Raw genomic sequence first — 19,998 nt, 5'->3', positions numbered from 1 at the left:
CCCCCCAGAGCCTCAGCCCCCCCCAATCTCTGAAGCTGCCCGAGGGGCTGTGGAGGGGCCAGAAAGGACAGTGGGGCCACAAGGAGGTGCTCGGAGGGTGGGCAGGGGGTACCCCACAGCTGCCTCCTCCACCGGTCCCCATCATACCACTCCAGCCCTGGGACACCGCACGCTCGTCAGCCCAAACCCAGAGCATCCCGCACCCTCGGTTCGCAGACCTCAAGGAAGGGGAAAACACACGTGTGGGCCACACAGGTATTATTTTTCCTCCTGCAGAAACCCGCAGGCAGCAGGACCCCCGAAAGCGAAGGCTCCTGGCTGGCCAGTGCCTGCCCCACCAGCGGGGAGAAGCCCAGGGGTCTGCCCGGGTCCCTCGGGAGCAGCGTGGCACAGGGCCGGCAGGGCTCCACAGGGAAGATGTGGATTACCCGTGTGGTTTTGTATGGCATGAGGAATGGTTTACTGGAGCCCTGGCACCCCAAATCGAAACATTTCTGTCCTCCGTGGTGAAGCGAAGCCCACACCGGGGTCCTGCCACCCGGCTCAGCCCCACTGCAGAAAACCAACACTCATCTTTTGCTTTTCCTGACCCAGAACAGCCCGTGGTTTCCTATTTATCAACCCCGTCCCGCCTTCTCTCTTCATCCCTTTCAAAGAAAAAAAGAAAGAGCACTGGTTCTTTTTATTTGAGATTTTTCTTTTAAACAGACAAACAATTCTCTCAGCTTCTTTTTGTTTCCTTCCTTCCTAGTGGCACGACTGCCTGGAAACTCGTGTCAGTAAATTTAGATTTGTTTGCCAAGCTGGAAATACAGTTCAAGAAAATGTATTTTTGAGAGAGACCAGAGATAGTTCGTTTGTTGAGGAATGGCGGTATTGTTATTATTTGGTTGTTAGTGGCAGGTTTTCCCCCCCCATGAGGGCCGAGCCTGCACCACGGCAGCATCCCTGCCCTGCACCGGGGAGGTTTTCGTCCTGGGTGCTCGGTTTGCTCCGTGAGTAAAGGAACTCTCTCTTAGCCCGGGGTTGGGAGGGTGAGCATCCCTGAACCCGTTCCGGAGAGCAGCAGGTGGGTCAGAACCTCTCTGCACACCAGGGAGGTCTCAGCCCAGGGAAGACCCCGCTGCCACCAGATAATCTAGTGTCTTGCTCCCCATCCTCACGCTTTTACACACCTTCCAAGTGATGCTGTACTGCCGAGACAGCTCTTTATGCAGTAGCTTTCCCCTCACCGCCTCTCCTTGGTCTTATCCCAGAAAGCCGCACAGACAATGGCCAAAATATGGTACTTCTTTCTTGCTTTGAGGGGCTCCTCCTGCTCGGGACTCCCCATACCTCATTCAGGATTGTCAGCGAGCTGTACCCAAGCTCAACCCTCCTCCTTAAGAGTAATACAAGCAGAAAGGCAACAGCAAGCGGTAATTAGCTGGCTCCTGTTCACAGCGCACGAGGCAGAGCGCCTTGGCCAGCTTGGGTTCCAGATCCTGAAGGGTTTTTTTGAGCATGACTGCGAGGACTCTGTTCCCTCCCAAGCCTGGCTCGAATAATCCTATTTGCCACAAGACTTGTGAGGCTTAAATGAGTTGTCAGCATCTTCAAATCTTTTCCTTCTTGGGAGACTTGGCTGCACCCCATAAAGTGAAAGCCCTGAGCGAAGGATCCTGTTGGGATTCCTGCCTCCGGAGGAGCACAGCCCTCGAAGGGGCTGCGAGCACGTTTCCTATTGCTTTCATGTGGCTGCTTACTCCTCTCTAAACATCTCCAAGGTCTCTGTTGAGTGTCTGCTGTCTGGCATGCCGAAAAGCCAGTGGAAATACTTGTTTTTCACTCTGGAAGAGGGGAGCGATGCCATAGGAGATGTGACTGCAAATGCTCCTGCACTGCTTGTCAGCGCGAGAGCTGCAGTGCAGAGGACTGCTCCCGAGCGGCCTCAAATTCAGAGGCGTTGCTGGGGTCCCCTAAACGCTGCGACACCCCGGATAAAGGCTGGGAAAAGGAAAGAGGGATTTTCTGCCCTCACAACAGCTTTCAGCCTGAGACTTAATTTCCCCACCAGGTTCTAGTTACCCCTCAGAAAGAACCTGATCCTGCAGGTCCCCTCAGAGATGTGGCAACTGAGGCTTGCTCTGCTTCTAGCTCCTTTATCTCACCCCTTCCAAGCACCAGCTCTGAGCTCACTTCAAACCTCATCCATTTCTAGAGCTAAGTAAGTGCTAACAACTCCCACCGAGAGCTGTAATCCCTACTTCCTCCAGGTCCCAAGCCTCTGGAAAATTCTCCTGTGTTCACAGTATATCCCCTCCTCCTGAGCCTCTCCAAGTCCCTCTGAAAATTCAAGCTGCCTTTCAGCCATCAAGCTAAGAGCGGAGCATACACAAAGTCCCAGGAAAGTGCCTGGGACCCCCTTTTAACAGTTCCACTGGATTCCCTCCACCTCCTTTATTGATGGCTTCTCCCTGTATCAAGATTAATCTCGCCCGGGCCTATCGCACCTTCCTCCCTGTCCTGCTCCCCCAAATCAACCATTTGGGTTGGTTTTTTTTGTGGCTGGTGTCACCCCGCTTTCAGCCTATTACAGCCTGGGTGGCACATTCTCATAGAATGGTTTAGGTTGGAAGGGACCTTGAAGATCATCTCTTTCCACCCCCCTGCCCTGGGCAGGGACACCTCCCACCAGCCCAGGTTGCTCCAAGCCCCGTCCAACCTGGCCTTGAACCCCTCCAGGGATGGGGCAGCCACAGCTTCTCGGGGCAACCTGGGCCAGGGGCTCACCACCCTCACAGGAAAGAATTTCTGCCTAATATCTCACCTAAATCTCCCCCCTTTCAGTTTAAAACTGTTCCCCCTCGTCCTATCACTCCATGCCCTTGTGAAGAGTCCCTCCCCAGCTCTCCTGGAGCCCCTTTAGGGACTGAAAGGGGCTCTAAGGTCCCCCCCGCTCCTTCTCTTCTCCAGGCTGAACACCTCCAACTCTCTCAGCCTCTCCTCCCAGCAGAGGTTCTCCAGCCCTCAGATCATCCTCATGGCCTCCTCTGGCCCCACTCCAACAGGTCCATGTCTGTCCTTTCATCTTGCAGTCTGCACTGTCAGCATTTAAAGGTTCAAGACGAGAAGGTATGCATCACTGCAAAAATCATATGCTGCCAAGATGCAAAGCAGCATCTGATCTGTGCCCCATCAACACATCTCCTCAGCCAGGAGAGGAAGCCCACTACTGCCCACCCAGCCACCCCAGGACTTGGCCCAGTCTTTTAGATTTCAGGAGTTGACTAGGAACAGCCATCATGCACCAAGGATGTACCTACAAGTGGCTTCTTGCCTTCTGGTGGTCCAGGCACCATTCAAGTCCTCATCCATCCGGACACTGTCCGTCCATCAAGTTCCCCTGCCGCAAAAGCAAAGTGCTGCACGCACACAGTTCAAATAAAAGTCAGAAACTGACAAAAATGTTTAATATTAGTTTTGAAGAAAAAGTGACCATACTTGCTTAGATGAGAAAATAACGACTAGGTGTGTTTAGTGAGCTCTCCTGCCAACCTGTCGGCCCACAACTGCGGCTCTCCACTGAGGCCCAAGCGGACAGGCAGGGCTCCCCGCAGCCGCTCTCTCAGCGCGTGACAATGCAAACTCACTTGGGACACAATACACAATTGCCGTGGGTGCTGGCGTATGGAGGTTGCGGTCTGATCTGCGTTTGGCTGCCGCTCTCGGGCCATGGCACATATCAGCAGAACTGCAAGAGAAGGGAGTTTAAACCCCAATTAGAAAACCTCACTGCCAAGGGGAGTTGCGGGTCATGCTGTGTGCTGCCTAGAAGAAGACAGGGATCCAGGTGATGGTCTTGTTTCATGAAGCTGGCAAGGGCTTGGGGATTCTGCAGAGGCAGGGCTCAGCCCCTGGAGTAGGGGCCAAACAGAGCTCCCGTTGGAATCTCTCGGCTGTGACACTTTTTGGTACTCGGTAGTGGAGCCATTTCTGCTCGCCATTGACCGGGAGATTTCTGCTCACCCCCGAGCTCCGTGCGCAGTATGAAAGAGCAGTTTTAAAATCCCGAATGTCATCATCACCATCTCTCAGGGGGCAGAGGGAGCATGGAAAGCACTGTGAAGCTGATCACGGCAGAAGAGGGGATGTGAGGAGGGAGGCAGGGAATGCGAAAGTGAGACTCGACCCCAGCTTGTCTGCAGAGATGGGATGAACCCAGGAGCTCTTGCCTCTGTGCTGGGAGGAAAGATCGCTTGCTAGAGCCAGTCAGCATTTGGCAAGCACCTCTGAGGGCAGCAGCTAAGCATCTGCAGCATCGTGGGTGCCGCTACCCTAACACCCCTCAGTGCCAGTAATATCCTTGGTGCGCTACCTTCCAGCGATTCCCACACTCGTTGCACACGACGAAGGTGGTCATGGGCTCATCAGAGCTGCGGGTCTGCACCTGCGGGAAGACACGAGGGAAATGAGAGCTGAGCATCGCACACAGCCCCGTGGGGGGTTCACGGGGAGCTCCTTGTCCCTCTGGCCACCAGGGATTGCTGCTGGGGTCACACTGTCAGAAATCAATGTGACACCGAGGCTTGGGAGGACAAGAGGAGCTTCCCTGCAAAATAAGTCTGGTTATTTTACACACAGATATACACTTCTGTCTATATGTGTATATACATGACCTGTCTCTAGCCTGACACTACCTGGAGTGACATGTTTTGGGGCAACAGATCTCTCTCCTCACCCCCTCTGCTGCCCATTCCTTCTGGGTGGCTCTGGAGGTGGACATACCCACAGCCAGTCCCTCCCCGTACTGTCCCCGGGGAAGGGATGCAGCCGGCAGCGAGACAACAAAACCCTCAGCCCATCAAGCACGTGCTCCACAGCCAACACATAAAAAAGCACTCAAGCCATTCTCCTTTACAGACCAGTCCTATGTCCTGACCTCACAGGAACATGCTCTGGGTTACCAGGTCCTGCACATTTCCAGTCTGTTTTGTATTTGAGCCATTAAGGAACTCTGATATTTAACCCAGATGTTACTGCCGCCTCTGACCAGCTCTTGCCAGAAACACATACTTTGCTAAAATCAGATTTTCATGGCATTTTAATACCACAAGGCAGATCTACACTGAAAATACTGGCACTCCCTGTGCAAGTCAGACAGCAGAACTATGTCAAGGGGTAATTATAGTGATCTACATGTGTAATTACCCAATATGTAAGAGTCACGGTATTTGCATGATGCAAATTAACCATGTTTTGCAAGCATGCTGGATAGCTAAATTCTTTAATTCTCACCCGACGTTAGTGCCTGGCTTCAAACGCTTTCACAAATGCCAGTTCATCTACTCAGCACTTAAAACATCTCAGTCCCCAAATAGTGATTTCATTGGAAAACTAATAAAAATACAGAAAACCTTCTGATATTTCTATTTAAAAGACACTGTCGTCACCTGCCCCAATTCCAGGCAGCCGGAGCTGAGTCCACTACAGGTGGAGACAAGAGTCTCACGTGCTGCCGAGGCGAGCGAGACAGCCCAGGCAGTGCCGACCTTCTGGGATGCACTCGCAGAGCGAGGCCTCTCGCCTGAGCCAGCCTGCGGGAAGCAAGACTGCTGCCTGAGCCAAAGGAAAATCCCTGGTCAGCTGCCTGGCTTTCATCTGCGTTTGCACGTCATGTCAAAGCATACGAAGGAGTTTCACTCGGCACTTGCACACGCAGTTTGCGCACACCCACTCAGTAGCAATTGCGTGGTTGCTGGTGCATTTTTGGGTATCTGCACATTCTAAAACACTGACTCACAGCGAAGGCACATTTATCTCCAGATGCCTGGCGCAAATACGGGAACTAAAGAGCACTGGTAATGCACAAGGCTTCCAGCAGCTGTCCATTGAGAAGAAAAATCCCCTCTGCCTGCTCACATCACTGCTTCGTTTACTCCTCATGTTTCACCTGTTTCATGCTGTTTGATTTTTAAATAAGTTGGGATTTGTCCAGCCACAGCTTACCTGTTCTTAATTTGCACTTTTAATACCATCAACGTGCCTGCCTCGGTTTCTGCAGTCTCTCTCCTCTACACTACCCACTCCTTTCTTGTCTGAGTCTCCACATTCCCAGCACCTGCCTTCAATGTGCTGCTCTCCCGAGCCACACAGCAACCAGCACTGCTGTACTTTTGGAAAGTTTCCTTGGTCCTGCACAACCCCTGCTCTTGTACAAATGGGCCACAAAGTTACACAAGCTCCAAGGAAAGATGAGTGCAAAAAATCACGGTGCAAAAAAGCAGTACGTTTTAGAGAGCCTCGAGTGCACAAAAAAAGATTCTCTCCACCAGTGGCAAAATGTGCCATGCTGCAGGGCCTGTCACGGAGCTGTAAGAGCTCGTGACCATGACAGATCTCGTGACCATGACAGATCATGTCCTGTGCAGAGATCAACGGTGTGAAGGCTGTAGAAGCAGGAAGACAAACCTGGGTGTATGTACAGTTCTTCTTCTTGCATTTCCCACAGGTGAAGAGGTCAGTCTGCGTCCCTCCTGTCTTGGCCATCTGATGCTCCCGGATTGCTTCTTTCGTCATGGCTTTTCTGATCTCTTTCAGCTCGTTACTGGCCATTTCCTTTCAAAAAAAAAAAGCAATCAAATCACATCTGTCCAGTTTCAACCACCACACCCACTACAGTAGCAAGAGTCAGGAGAACAGGGTGGCCCGACAGATGGGTATTAAGACAGAGAGCCTTTCATTCCTGGTTTCTGGTTCATACCTAGGTCCCCATGAGGATCTGAAGGCCCAACAGACCACTTTCCACATTGCAAACCCCCTTGCTCGCTCGCTCCCCATGCACTCCGGCAGCAGCTGCTGAGAAATCTGCAACCTTGGCAGCAAACCAGCCCCTTGCTTCAAGCTGACCCACAGGATACATGCCCTGTAAGAAGCAAACCCTGCTCCTTAGACTTCCTCACCTCCGAGGTCATCACCGCGATCTGCTCGGGGGTAATCACCCCACACAGCACGTTCTTTTTCAGCTCAGGATTTTTGGAGTCCTTCAGATTTGAGATGCGGCTCCTCACTCGGTTCTTGTATTTCATGTCTGTGTTCTTGACATCTTGGTATATGCGTACATGGCAGTCAAGGAGTCTGCAATCAACCCAGAGGCCTTCAAGCACTTTCTACACCACTTGTGAATAGCAGGGAGCGTTACCCGCTGCCAGGACACAGATTAGGCTGCAGGGACCCGACAGCAGTGTCTGCTCTGGGAGGTTAACAGCAGATTTGAGAGCAGGCTTACACAGTCCCAGAGTCCAGAGGCTTTCAGTTCTGGCTTTTTCACTGTGCTGGAAATAATCTTTATATTCTGTCATGCTCAGGTTCTTCAACCTGCTCTTTCTCACAGCAAGGCCAGCTGCACTTCCTATCCCACAGCCCCCAGACCAAGTACACTCCTGGCTCATCTCAAATCAACACGCAACTTGATCCTCATTGCTCCGTCCCTCCCATTGCTTTTGTCTATCAGCACACTCTCCTCAACAGGGAGGCACAGGGAAGTTGCATGTATTTGGAAGCAGAGCTGAGAGCAGGAAATGGCATTTTGATGGGAAGGGCAAACTGGGGATTACAGTCCGTTATGGTGTGAACAGGAAGGAAATAACCATGTCCATTACACCAGCAAGGGGTCTGCCCTGAGCTCCCAACACCATACTGGTGGTTCCTTAGTGACCCAGGACTCAGCCAAGCAGAGCTGGAACCAGAGCCCTGACAAGCAGAGTTGCAGCAGAACATTTATGCAAAGAAAGACTGTCCCAGTTTTCCTCCGAGCACATTAATCTCACGGCCTAGAGGCATGCAGACCTTTGAGGAAATCCCGTACAGTAAGGATATATTCTTCAATCTGGGCTGCTATGTGCTCACAGTCGGCGCCAATGGAAATATAGTCATCTGTAAGACAAGAGAAACACAAGGTCAACGACTTCCAACCAGGAAAGGGGTCCCCAGGCTCAGCATTTCCAAGATATAAATCTAGATAGTTTGCTATTTTGATTTACGTGCTCCTTCCATCAAACGATACCTTGGCCTTTGCTCTAGCTACCCTTTGACCCTTTTGAAAAGGGCAGTGATGAAAATAGACCAATCCAACCAGTCTATGCCCTCTGCCATTCTAGGAGATGGACTGCACTAGACAAAGCCAACATGAACCTCGGCCCCAAAACACAGTTTTCCAATATATTCTTGATATAGCTGAAATCAAACTGATATATAGGCAGGAATTGAGTCTCATCAGATATCGGTGTCAATGAGAAGTAGCTCATTCAGACAAACAAGCTGGCAGGGCTCAAAAGCATGCAGCATCAGTCAAGCCTTTGTTTCTCTTCTCAACTGAGGACTCTGTCTGCCCCTCCCCTCTTCTTTCACACCCTTCTTCTTGCCAGATTAACAGCATCATACAGAGTGCGATAACTGCTATGAGTTTGGACACTGGGTATAGTAACCAACGCCATAAAGCAGGGAACAGGGATAAGCTTAGTGAAAGACTTGAGGGGAGTATTTCCCAGACTTCACATGGAAAGTTTTTTTTCTAAGAGTTACATAAAAGTATTTAACGCAGCACATATATAAACACATGCGCGCGCACACACAGGACGGCTAGAAATAAAGACTTTGTGAACTCCATCTGCCATCTACGTTCCTTAGCTCCAAATTAATAAAACTCTGCAGTGCTTAGACCCTAATTTTCCAAAGGGATCTGCATTTGGGACACAAGCATGTGCTCAGCTTGAGGTGTTTAAAACCCAGCTTTCAGAGATGCTGAGCACCTGCAGTTGCCTCTCATTTTAGATGGCACAGTCTGCGTGCAAGAGAGACCTATTCCGCCCCAGATCCACAGAGGACCACGGCGTTTAAGGGGCTCCAGTCTGCAAAGGCAGGGGAGCCTAAGAGCAGATGGTGACTGGCATAAGCACCATTACCCACCAGCTCCACACACCAAGTTACAGCTTCATTTTGTGCCCCAAGCCTAAGCAGAGATGACAGCTTCACCTTACAGCAACTGGACAAGACGGAGACCTAGAAAGGGAAGCAAATACCTGCACGCCTGAAGATGCAACTTCTGGCCAGACCACCCCAGGCTGCAGAGCAGAAGACCCCATGTTCTTAAGAGCCGTTGCCTGACACGCTGCCACTTTATAGCAAGTGTCTATAACACTGCAATGCCAGCCAGTCTGACAAAGGGGTGACCAGTGGCAAGACCGAGCGGATGGCAATAATCCTTTGGGAAGGCTGCTACAGAAGAGCGTATCTTAGAGGAACGAGCACTGACCTACATGCAGAGATCTCTGTCAGAACGCACCAGGAGCTGTGTAGCGCTCCAGGCAATGCAGGTTTCCCCCAGCACTTACCATCAGCCTGTAGAGCTGTTGTCAGCATTTCTCTGCATTTGTTGCGGACAGCATCACAGGTTACGGGCGCTGGAGGGAAGGTAGTGATTTTGGGGGTGGTCGGAGTCTTCGGAGGCTCCTGCCTTTTGTTGGAGCTAAAAGAGAAACTTCACCTGTCAGAATGTCTCAGTTCAGGTCACTGAGAGCAGAGAAGGGATCAGCAGGTATGTGGCCAAGCATCCTGTTAATCATAATACAAAACCAGTCAGAGCAAAACAGTGCAAAGACACATGCCCCGAATCAGCATACAGCGCAATATGGCAACCAACACCATCAACCCAGATACGAGCTCTCCTGGCTCTGCCAGTGGAGGGTTTAATCCATAAAACAGGCTTCCCAACCAACTCCTGTTATTGAACACAGATCACAACTGCTGCACCACTGGGCATTAAGTAAAAATATTATAAAGCCATCAGACGCCATCAGTAACTCAAACATACTCAGCGCTTCCTGAGACCATCAGCACTTTCTCGGTCTGGTAGCATAGCACACAGATGCACAGGACTTTATTCCCCTCTCACTTCACAGGATGCAAAGTCCATAACTGCTCTCAGCAGAAAGAGAGCAGAAGCCACCACTAAGGTTAATCTCAGCAGGTGCTGGAGCTGGTTCCTCACCTCTCATCCTTTACTACCAAGATGTCAGCAGCAGAAAAGAGAACCAAAAAGCACTCTAGCTCTCTGTAGCTGACAAGGAGCACACCACGCTGCCTTCTGGGGCAGAAATTAAGAGGAGTCTACACTAGCCCCTTCAGAAGAAGGAGCTGCTGTGCTAAGGAAATGAAAGAAAATGGCTCCTTCAGCTCTGACATTGCAAAAAAAGAAAGGCACAACAACAAAGCGTAACACATAAAAGGATCTTCCTTTTTCTTGTAATCTGGACAAGACTTTTTGATTACTCATCTCACAGATCACCCCTACACAACCACACATGGCTCACACAGGTGCCAGGCTGACAGAGGACTAATAAATACTGCTTCACTCACAAAAAATAACTTCATTTCCACCTGCAATCCATCACAAGCACAGGCAAAGGAATGCAAACACCTGCCTGCTGTGGCTGCCTCAGTCAGGTCATCTGCAAGGGGAGCTGGCTGGAGAGACCGAAGGTGAACAATCACAGCACAGGCTGGGGTTGCAAGCACCACCGCGAGGTTTGCATGCCGGAGGAGTAACCTCACTGAGCAGTTCCGCTGGGTGTACACCCACAGCGTTGAGACATCTTGCCCATAAAGCCTAACATCTGCGTGTAGAGTTAGTTTGCCCTACAAATACTGCTGGTAAAAAGATTTGAGCCATTATGATTCCCAGATGATTTTATAGAGCTTCCCCCCACCACCACCTCCTTAAATCTAGGCAGCAGAACAGTGAATTTTTCAGCAGAGATTGCTCTGACTTTGGTGTTTGGGCCATAAAATGCTCTGTATTTATGGCCAATGCCTGGTAACACAAATGCAGTAAGAGAAAAAGGGAAAAAAAAAAAAAGAGAAACCCTGATATTTCACCCATGCCATACTGGCAACATCTCCTTTAAGTGGCTAAGTCAAGCCTAAGTGGCTTGACAATTGCTTTTAAGCCAGGTCGCTACCGCCAGTTCTTTGCCATCAACAATAAATCTGTTAGAACAGGCACTTCCACTGCACTGTCCTGGAAGGGATTAGTCAGCCCACAGAAAACCGGTGCTAAGCTGGAAACCTTCTAAATCTACTGCTGTACAAACTGAGCCAGACAACTTTGGGGACTTATCCTGGGAGACCCTGCTGCTAAGTTCAAATCCAGCCTGGCTCTTCAGTGCCTCAAAGCCTGTAGATCATCATCAGGGCTACTGCATTTCCACAATTCAAAGCCTCGTCAGGCCCTTTTAAGAAGCACCCACCAGTGCACCTTCAGCAAATTGTTCAGCTCAAACTGTAGCAGAAGGTTAATTTCTTGGTCACAATAAAATAGATGCACTCTACAATAGAGATTGTATTATGAGCTTACTGTGTTTCTCTTTGACCAGTAGCTGACTAGAAGCACTTTACCAGCTAGTTTTACTGGTCAGCACTGCAGGAGGCGATTAAGGAACAGATTTGCATCCAAACAGCTCAGAACATTCCATAGGATTTACACTGCACATATTATAAAGAAACAACTTAGCTTGCAAACAAATTAGATGACCTTCTCCCACCTGGGATGTACAAATCACCATCAGGTACTTTTGTGCTTAAGAAGTTATGCACAGACCACAGGCAGCACACACAGGGGTGTATATGGCAAAGCACACACAACTCGGGAATAACTCATCTAAAAATCACAGCTGATCATGTTGCATAAAACACTTTGGAAAAATGAGACTTCCCAAAGGACAAAGGCAAAAAGCCTAGAAAACATACCGACAACATAAGGAAAGCCTGAAGGGAGGGGTTTGCAGCAGGGAAGACTTAGGAGGCAAGTCCTGAAGTACTGGTAAAATCTGTTACAAAGGAGGACAGTAGGAAAAATCCTCCATACTTCCTACGGACAAAAGCATGAAGAAATGGCCTTAGCAAGACAGGTTTTGATTGACAGCAAGTTACAAATTGTAAAGGTGAATTATAAATTAGAAGATACTGCCAAGGGCAGCTGTGGAAATGTCTTACCCTGAGTTTTTTTTAGAAAAGAAAATCTTGGAGAAAGACAGCTTGGGTAGAGGTTGTGCTGTCCTGGGAAGGGGTGGCAGGAGAAGCTTCCCTGAGAGCTCTTCCAGCTTTAACTTTTCCTCTCATTTTGCACACAAAGGTCTCCCAGAGCAAAGCACTGCATGTGAACTCCCAACACTGACCTCCACCACATTCAATACTTAATATCAAGTCTTTAAACACTTGCACAGGTAGTACTTGATTTTCAGGAAGGTTCTATCTACAAGTGCTATTGACTTAAGTATTTAGATGTTTATTCCCTGGAGGTGGAAGAAAAGCTAGACAAGATGCATGCTTATCCCACTTCTGTTAGCTGATGAGTAAAGACATACTCGCCTACATACACATACATGTCACACGTGCCCTGAGATTGACAACTGATCATGACAGCAGATGACAACAAATCAGATGAAAGACTTCTCAGCCATTCCAAAGATTGTACAGAAAGTTATTTATTAAGCTTTAGAAGCTAGTTTATAATTAGAATAGTTGGGAAATAGACCTCAAACACACCTAGAAGACTTATTTCAGGAAATCCTTGTGGTTCACACTGTTCCTGTTAAACAGGAGAAAGAGCTTGTAAATCTATACAGGCAACACAAGTTTATACGTAAAAAAAAGGCTATGCTGGAACAAAATGGTGGCAAAGCAACAGCCAGGGACTGCAAGCAGAACTCAGGGCTGCACTGGAAGAAAATCCCACAGAAGAGCTGAATTCGGGCCACAGATCCAAAACCTCCTAATAAAGGCAGTTTAGAGAATCCTGGAAAAGAAAAAGCTCATGCTGCCAGAGACAGAGAAACATTAGACATAGCCCATTAAAATGTACTACATTAATGGCCTAAAGTACTACAGCGCAACAGAATATGCTTTGGATTACAGTAATGCAGCATATAACTTCACAGGTGCCAGCTCCACACTGGCTGGCTCGGAGCCTTCAGGTCTTGCAGCGCTAGCTCTCTCGTCACTACAGAGGGAGTTCTACATCTGTGTTCCAGAAAGCAAGACAAGTTTCAGGCCAAGAGCTATTCAAGTATTTCTCCCTGACAGCAGAGGAAGGCCCAGCCAAAATCTATCAGACTAAGTGGCTGAAATATCTGAATACAAGCTGATCTCTTTGGTGTCTTGAGAGCAGCCTCATCTGAACCAGCTATCGCACACTGAGCAACTAGTCAGACTCCCTTCATCACAGCCTGTGCTTCAAAGAACAAAGACTCTTTGCTGCTAATAAATGATTTTTTTTTTTCAAGGCAGATTAGTAGTTTATTTTGCAGCCCTAGAGAATAAGCATTCCTGTCTCTGCAAAGAGAGACTGGCTCAACAGACTGACACCAGGAGCTAACCACTTCTGCCTAAGCTAATCCATTTGCCTCTGTTTATGCTGCACAACCAAGGGGATGCTTTGCCATTCAGAAGATAGAGGCTGAATATACATAGAAAGCCTCAAGGGAAAAAAAACCTTGTAGTAGCTGCAGCACATCCTCGAGGCACAGGGGAGGGTTAGCAGCACAAGTCAGAAAGCTCCACTCCACATACCCCATGATAACTGTCTGAAAGCAAGGATACGGTGGGGTTTTGCCAGTCTACCCACAGCCAGGATTCTATTCCGAGTAAAATTACTACAAGCCTGAGCCTTCGAACCAGGTGCCCTAACAGGCTCAGCTAGTTTTGCACATGAAGTATCTACTGCCACTGTGCCCAGGGAACGTGGTGCCACACACTTCCTTCTCTCCAGGTTCCACATTCCCCGTGCTCAATTTTCCAAAGGTTAAATCATCAGAAGCTTCCCTTTTTCTTTAAACCACAGTACTACTTCCTAAGTCAGTAATGTGTGTCCTCTTTCCTCCATCAGGAACAGCCAACAAGTACTTCCACACAGGCTTCTGCCCTTACCCTGGTGGGAAATGTGCCTCCCATCACCAGTGAGGGGATGCACAAAGGCTCTTGCCCATGACCCTGTTCCTATCCTCATCAGCCCTACAACAGATCCTCCCTGTGTCCACACCCTGGGGAAGGCAGTACCAGTCTGCACTTTAGAGTGTAAAGATCATGAAAAGAAGGTATTTGCATCACAAGGCCCAGACCAACTCTCTCAGCTTACAAATCAACCCCTTCTCTGCTATCGATGACTGCTCTTTGGCCTCCAACCTTCATCTCCCCTCAAGAGGACAAAAAGAAACGGCAGCCGGGAGATTCGATCCTACTGCTTTTACCCCCATACCACTGTCACACACCAGACTGCCACTGGATGTGTCACACACACAGATCTAGACAGCCCTAGCTCCCATATTGCACTACATCACTACAAGACTCAACTCTGGCTGTGACGTCTCCCCAGTACTTTCATACTCCGCAAATTCTTTTTCACATTTTATGGAAGATAACCAAAGATGCAAGCTAATTAAAGTTATGTAGCTCAGCATCAGTAGCCTTCTCCATCAGCAGCTCTGCATACAGCTGCAAAGGCTCACACCAAAGCATCAAGCCTCTAGAGATCTCAGCAAAAAAAGAGAAAAGGGTAGAGTGACAAAAAGCTGACCAGAGACAGGCTGCAAACATGGAAGAGCCTGCAAACCAGCAGGACTATAGCCTTAATACTCTCAGTCTTCTGGCAAACTTGGGAAATTGGCTGTATCATTTAAGGGTCAAACCTACAAATCACACACACTCCTGGGATCTGAGGCTGAGAGAAGTCTCTCGCCTCTGGAACAGAGCTTTAAATACCATTTGCCTCCTCCCCTTTGATCACTGCCTCCACTCGCCAGCTTGGCAAGTGCAAAGTGCAGTCGCAGACAGTGGAAACAGGATGCAACATTCAAGGCATGGCAAGAGGCAAGCGTGCAGCAGACCCACCAGATGGGTGGACATGAGTCCAGAGTGAAAAGAGGACTTCTGCTGGGACTTGTCAAGGACAAAGAAATGGAAGTTTTACTGTAGTGATGTATGAATCAATCCCATCCATCACTTAAGACTGAAAAGGCCAAAAATAACCTTCATTCTAAGGAGTTCAAAGTTAGAAATAAGCAAAAATATATAAAAATGCAACACAAGAAAAAAGAACACAGGAATGTTTTACTAATAAAAAAAAAATCAACACATAACCAAGAGCAGAAAAACATGAAATAAGATGCGAGTAAAATCAAAAAACTCACTAAAGCCATTGCATTTTGTAGATGTATATTTCTGCATTACAGTGTGGTAAAACACCACACAGATCGCCTCTAAAGAAGTCTACACTCCTGGCGTTTCTGACCAGGAATTCAACTATGCAAAAGTTGCAACTTAAAAATAAAAAAATAATGTAAGGTGTCTTAAGAAAATTCAAATTCTGTAACAGTATCATCTTTGGTTATAGGGAAGCATTACCTTTGGTCTCTTGAGTTACCAGTCTCCTTCGAGGAAGATGTTGGCAAGGACAGGCTTTTCTTTTTCTCCTCACTTTTTTCCTCAGAAGCATCTACGTTCAAAAGAAGAGAAATGGATGCCAAAGGGTTCAGAACTGGTCTTTATGCTACTACCTTGCATACACTAATCAATGTCTTAACACTACACAGTGTTGGCATAAGGCAAGTTATTATTCTCCAAAAAGAATCAAGAGAAAGAACGCCTTTACGGCCTTCCGTGCTTTCCAACAAACCCTTTGCCTGCCTCTAAGTAGAAACTAACTCAAACAAAAGCTTTCCTCCCAAACCAAAGAGCAATCACCTTCCCTGCCTAGGAGATAAACTTCCTCTCAAGTCATGCCTCATCACAAGAGTCTTTCAGAGACACCCTGGCCTCTGAGTACAGGTTAGATCAAGTTCTCTAAAGCAACACTAAAAGCAGCATTTCCAGCCAACACCACCTGAAGGGCCAGTACAGGCTAGTCCTTCTGAGAATACAGCTTCTAGTGTTTCCCAAGTGCTGTTGAAAGCCAATAGCACAACCCTGGAGAGGACTTCCATCACACTGTAGAAAAGTTTGACCCAGAGGTAAAATGGCTCAGCCTAGCCAATACACATCAACCCTAGGGTGGAAGTGACAGTCCCAGCCAGGACAGGAGAACAGTGCTGCTAACGCTCATTTAGCCTACCAATAAACATGGAGCCCTGGGGCACAGACTAGAGCCAGCTGCACATTTCACTTTGCTTTAAACACCACCTCACTCTTGTTCTTTTCTACACACAGCTGCTCAAAAGATCTGTTTAAAAAAATAAGGAGTATTTGAATTTCACATTGGGGTACTTTGCCACTAGCACAGAGTGGGAGACACACAGTCTTGCTAGCAGGGCACAGGTAGAGCTGCCCTTACAATCTCAGCGCTGCAGGTGCCTCATTCTTTTACCACAAAAAAAACCATTAAGACCATAATTGTAATCCCTCCATCTGTAATTTGACATTACTTTGTGCTATATCAGCATTGAGACTCCTCAGACAGAATTACAAGCTTCTGCTTCTCAGTGTTCACCACCACAAAAGTCCTCCCAGCAGGAAACAGTCCATGTAAATTTGCCTACAAGGTGTTAAACTAAGATCCTTCTCCAACTCATCACCCAAAACGCATTCCAGCATTTCTCTTTCCGAGCTGTTGCACAAGGTTGACAGCACACGCCGTATTAATGCCACATAGCACAAGTGGGGGCAGAGGGTTCTGAGTGCAGATATTGTTTCTACAAATAAAGCCGCTAATTATTCTATGGCCAGGTACACGTCCTGAAGCTTTCAGGAGGAGCTAACTAAACCCAGAGGAATGCAAGGTAGGAGACAAAACTTGAAAGACAGAGGGTGCAATTGTAAAGGCTGATTTGCTAGAATGTTCTATTCAGATAAGCTTTCCTGAGAAACCCAGCCTCCCGCTGAAGCCAGCTCCTTCACAAGTTGAATCTGACAGGAACACGCTGATTTTCTTACCTAGAAGTTTCTTCCAAGATTTGATGAGGGATTTGGCAAGCGCTATCACTTCTTCATCTGTGCTCTGCTTTCTCAGTGCATTTACTGACATCCCAATGCGGGTGGACTGCAAGTGAACATTCAAATGAATCATTTAAGAACAGATTCGTTACTTGTTACTAACTGAAATCGGAAATAAGAATGACAAAGACAAAGCAATGACCAAGATAAGAAGTATCCAAGAACTTACAGAATTACTATCTACTTACAACTTTGGAAGAGCAAGAGGACACTCTCCAGCTTACTCAAAACGATGAGAAATTAGACATCCAATCACCCACAAATACCTTCCCTACCCACCTCTAAGTAACATTCAGGCTTAGAGTGAAAAAAATCCAAGATGCCTATCTTGGATCTCTGAATTGCAATTCTGTTCGCACCTCCCCAGTGTCCTGAATATCACCATTACAAAGACTTACAGAACTTCTCCCATGACTGCCCTTTGTGTTTGCTACATTAATCTGGTCTTTCCTCATTCTGAAGTCTAAGAAAGGATTTGAGCAGGTACCCACATTTGCCTCATCAGCTGTGCACAAATTTCTGGCAGCACAAGGTGGCCCAGAGCTATTTAATTGCCAGTCCAAAACCCAGGTTCAGTACTATTTTCTGGATTTAAAGTTTATTTTGATGTTTTGAGCAAGGCAAGAAGTGAGAGGAAATCTATTAAGGTTATTTAGCCAACATTTTGAATTCATCCAGACTCAGACTTCAGCTTTTTATCCGAACTGTACAACTCACCTGCAGCAAGTCCAAAGTCATAGGCATACTTTTCAGTTCTTTCAGTAAATCCATTGCACCATCCTGGAAAGGAAAAGCGAAACAGAATGAGCTCCTCAGCTTTTAGTAAAGAAATGCAACAGCTTGGGAATAAATTCAGAAAGCTGAATTTAAAGGGAAAAACACCAATGAGCCTTCCCTAAAAAGTCAGTAAGATTACTGCTGGAATTGCTGCTCCAGACAGACAGTAGATCCTATGATCTGGAGGCACCTAAGAGATTGGAATGGGCAAAACAGAAGAGCACTGAAGCACCACAGATCTTTGCTGGTGTACGGTACAACTGCAGCATTATCTTATTATCCTTACCTGGCAAACTTAACATTTTTAACACCTGAAAAATACACTCTGAATCGCAACTGCCACCCCAGCACACCACTTGGCTTACAGGAATAATCCTACTATCAAACTCACTGTTTTGGGGACCCTGATTATTGATATTAGCTCACAAGAACAATTTAGCATAGTTGCAAGAACTTCCATCACCCACCTAAAGTTCAAAACCACTATCCAGAGCCAGAGCTAAAAGTATCCTCTTTTGACAGCATGAAACTTCATGTAGCTGTTTCCTAGTGTTCACATTAATACCCAACTCTGCTCAGGACAAGAGCTGATACCGAGAGCAAAGCCATCAAGCAGTGAAGCTGAAGAGCTGTTCGCTTCAAACTCATTATATGAAGTTTCCTTGCATCAGCTCTGCATCCCAGAACCCAGATCCAGAAAAAAGGTATCTGACTAGGCATTCTGTAGATACCGAAAATTGGTAGTCACTCAGAGAAACAGCAGGGACAGAAGCACTAGTCTCCCTCCAGCAGCACTCCGCAGATCACAGTCTGGAGCATGTCCGTCTCCATTCAGCTGGCTCTTTCCTCCCATCCCCCTTCTATCAAACAAGGCCTTCTAGTGTTCACATTTAACAGCTCATTTAAAACACCAACCACTCCAAGCCCATTTGCAGCACAAGACCTACAGAGCCTACAATTGTAGAGAAGCAAAGCAGCCTGCACTGACAGACCCTGTCCTCGGATCCCGTCCTCCCTATGCAGCAGGGCCGTTTCCGATTCATCGCAGGATGCAATCCAGCTGCCAGTGCCACCCTACAGAACAGATGCTGAGAAAGCCAAATCAAAGCAGAGTCAAAGCTTTCAAACGTGCACACAAGCAACTCACACCAGCATTACCATACCCAGAACGAGCGACTTCCCACTCAGGCAGTTTCACACTTTTCCGTTCCTCCAACAGCCAAAAGGACTCCATTATATCCAGCCCTTAACATACAAAATCACCGTGCGATTCCTGTCTCCATTATGAGAAATGGAGCCACTTGGCACAATGGCAGTAAAATGGGCATCCACGAAAAAACTAGAGTAACAAACAGGTACTCCAGGCAACCATCCTGCAGGGAGAGTTTACAAATTAGCCAATGTACAATAAACACACTGCGGTTCAGTACCATATAAAATGCCAACCAAGAGGAAACATTGCATACCGCTCATTTAAGAAGCTGCCTCTTTCTCAATGACGCTTGGAAGCAAATTCTGCAAAGTTGCTCCTTTCCTATTTCAACAATGGCGTTGAAAACCTGCCATCAACGGGAACAGACATCACAGGCTGCGGTTTAGCCCAAACACACTTTCCTGGATTGTTACAACAGCTACACAAGTGCCAGCACCCACCCCTATCCATGGCCAGCACAGCCAGTCCCACATCCAAAAGTTCACGTGACAACCACACTCAGCATCCCATTACCCAAATATCACATTCCCCTAACCCCTTCCTCCTCCCCGCCCATCGCCTCCCCCTCCCCACATCCTCCCTTGGCCCCAAAAACCCTCTCCCCCCACCCCAAACACAGATGTACAGCCCACCTCCATCACGAATCCTTGCCACCCAGCTTGCTGCCTTGGCACTTGCGTGACACTGTTCGTACAAACACCAACAGACGTGTCCCAATAGGCAGCGAAACACCTACTACTGTGTCGTGTGTCCCCCCCCCCGACAGTCACACAGGTCACAGTCCACCCTGCCAGACCCCCAGGGTGGGGGCAGCAGCAGGGCCAGCCCTCCACACTCCAAGGGAGCATGAGATGGGGACGCAGGAGGTAAATACAAGAGGCATTCGGGTTTAGTCTGAGGGCAAAACAGAGCTCCAGGCCAGTGGGGGGAAGCGTGAGGATCCCCCTCCCCAAGGGCTCCTGGGGGGGGGCGCTGAGGATGCTCTCCCC

General features: G+C 48.0%; 1 protein-coding gene across 1 annotated transcript; it reads right to left on the bottom strand.

The window, feature by feature from the left end:
• Positions 1–3,418: 3,418 nt before the first annotated feature.
• On the bottom strand, positions 3,419–19,406 carry TCEA2 (transcription elongation factor A (SII), 2). Its single transcript, XM_009893429.1, has 11 exons — positions 19,263–19,406; positions 18,960–19,169; positions 17,737–17,799; positions 16,960–17,065; positions 15,436–15,526; positions 9,372–9,505; positions 7,858–7,914; positions 6,942–7,096; positions 6,451–6,597; positions 4,358–4,429; positions 3,419–3,733 (listed from the first exon to the last, which is right to left on the bottom strand). The coding sequence occupies exons 3-11, from the start codon at positions 17,788–17,790 to the stop codon at positions 3,725–3,727; spliced, it is 825 nt and encodes a 274-aa protein (XP_009891731.1). The 5' UTR covers positions 17,791–17,799; positions 18,960–19,169; positions 19,263–19,406; the 3' UTR covers positions 3,419–3,724.
• Positions 19,407–19,998: the final 592 nt, after the last annotated feature.

This window comes from Charadrius vociferus, unplaced genomic scaffold (genome assembly GCF_000708025.1).
Source record: "Charadrius vociferus isolate BGI_N301 unplaced genomic scaffold, ASM70802v2 scaffold259, whole genome shotgun sequence".
Classification (NCBI taxonomy): domain Eukaryota; kingdom Metazoa; phylum Chordata; class Aves; order Charadriiformes; family Charadriidae; genus Charadrius; species Charadrius vociferus.
This window is presented reverse-complemented; position numbering and strand designations above follow the sequence as displayed.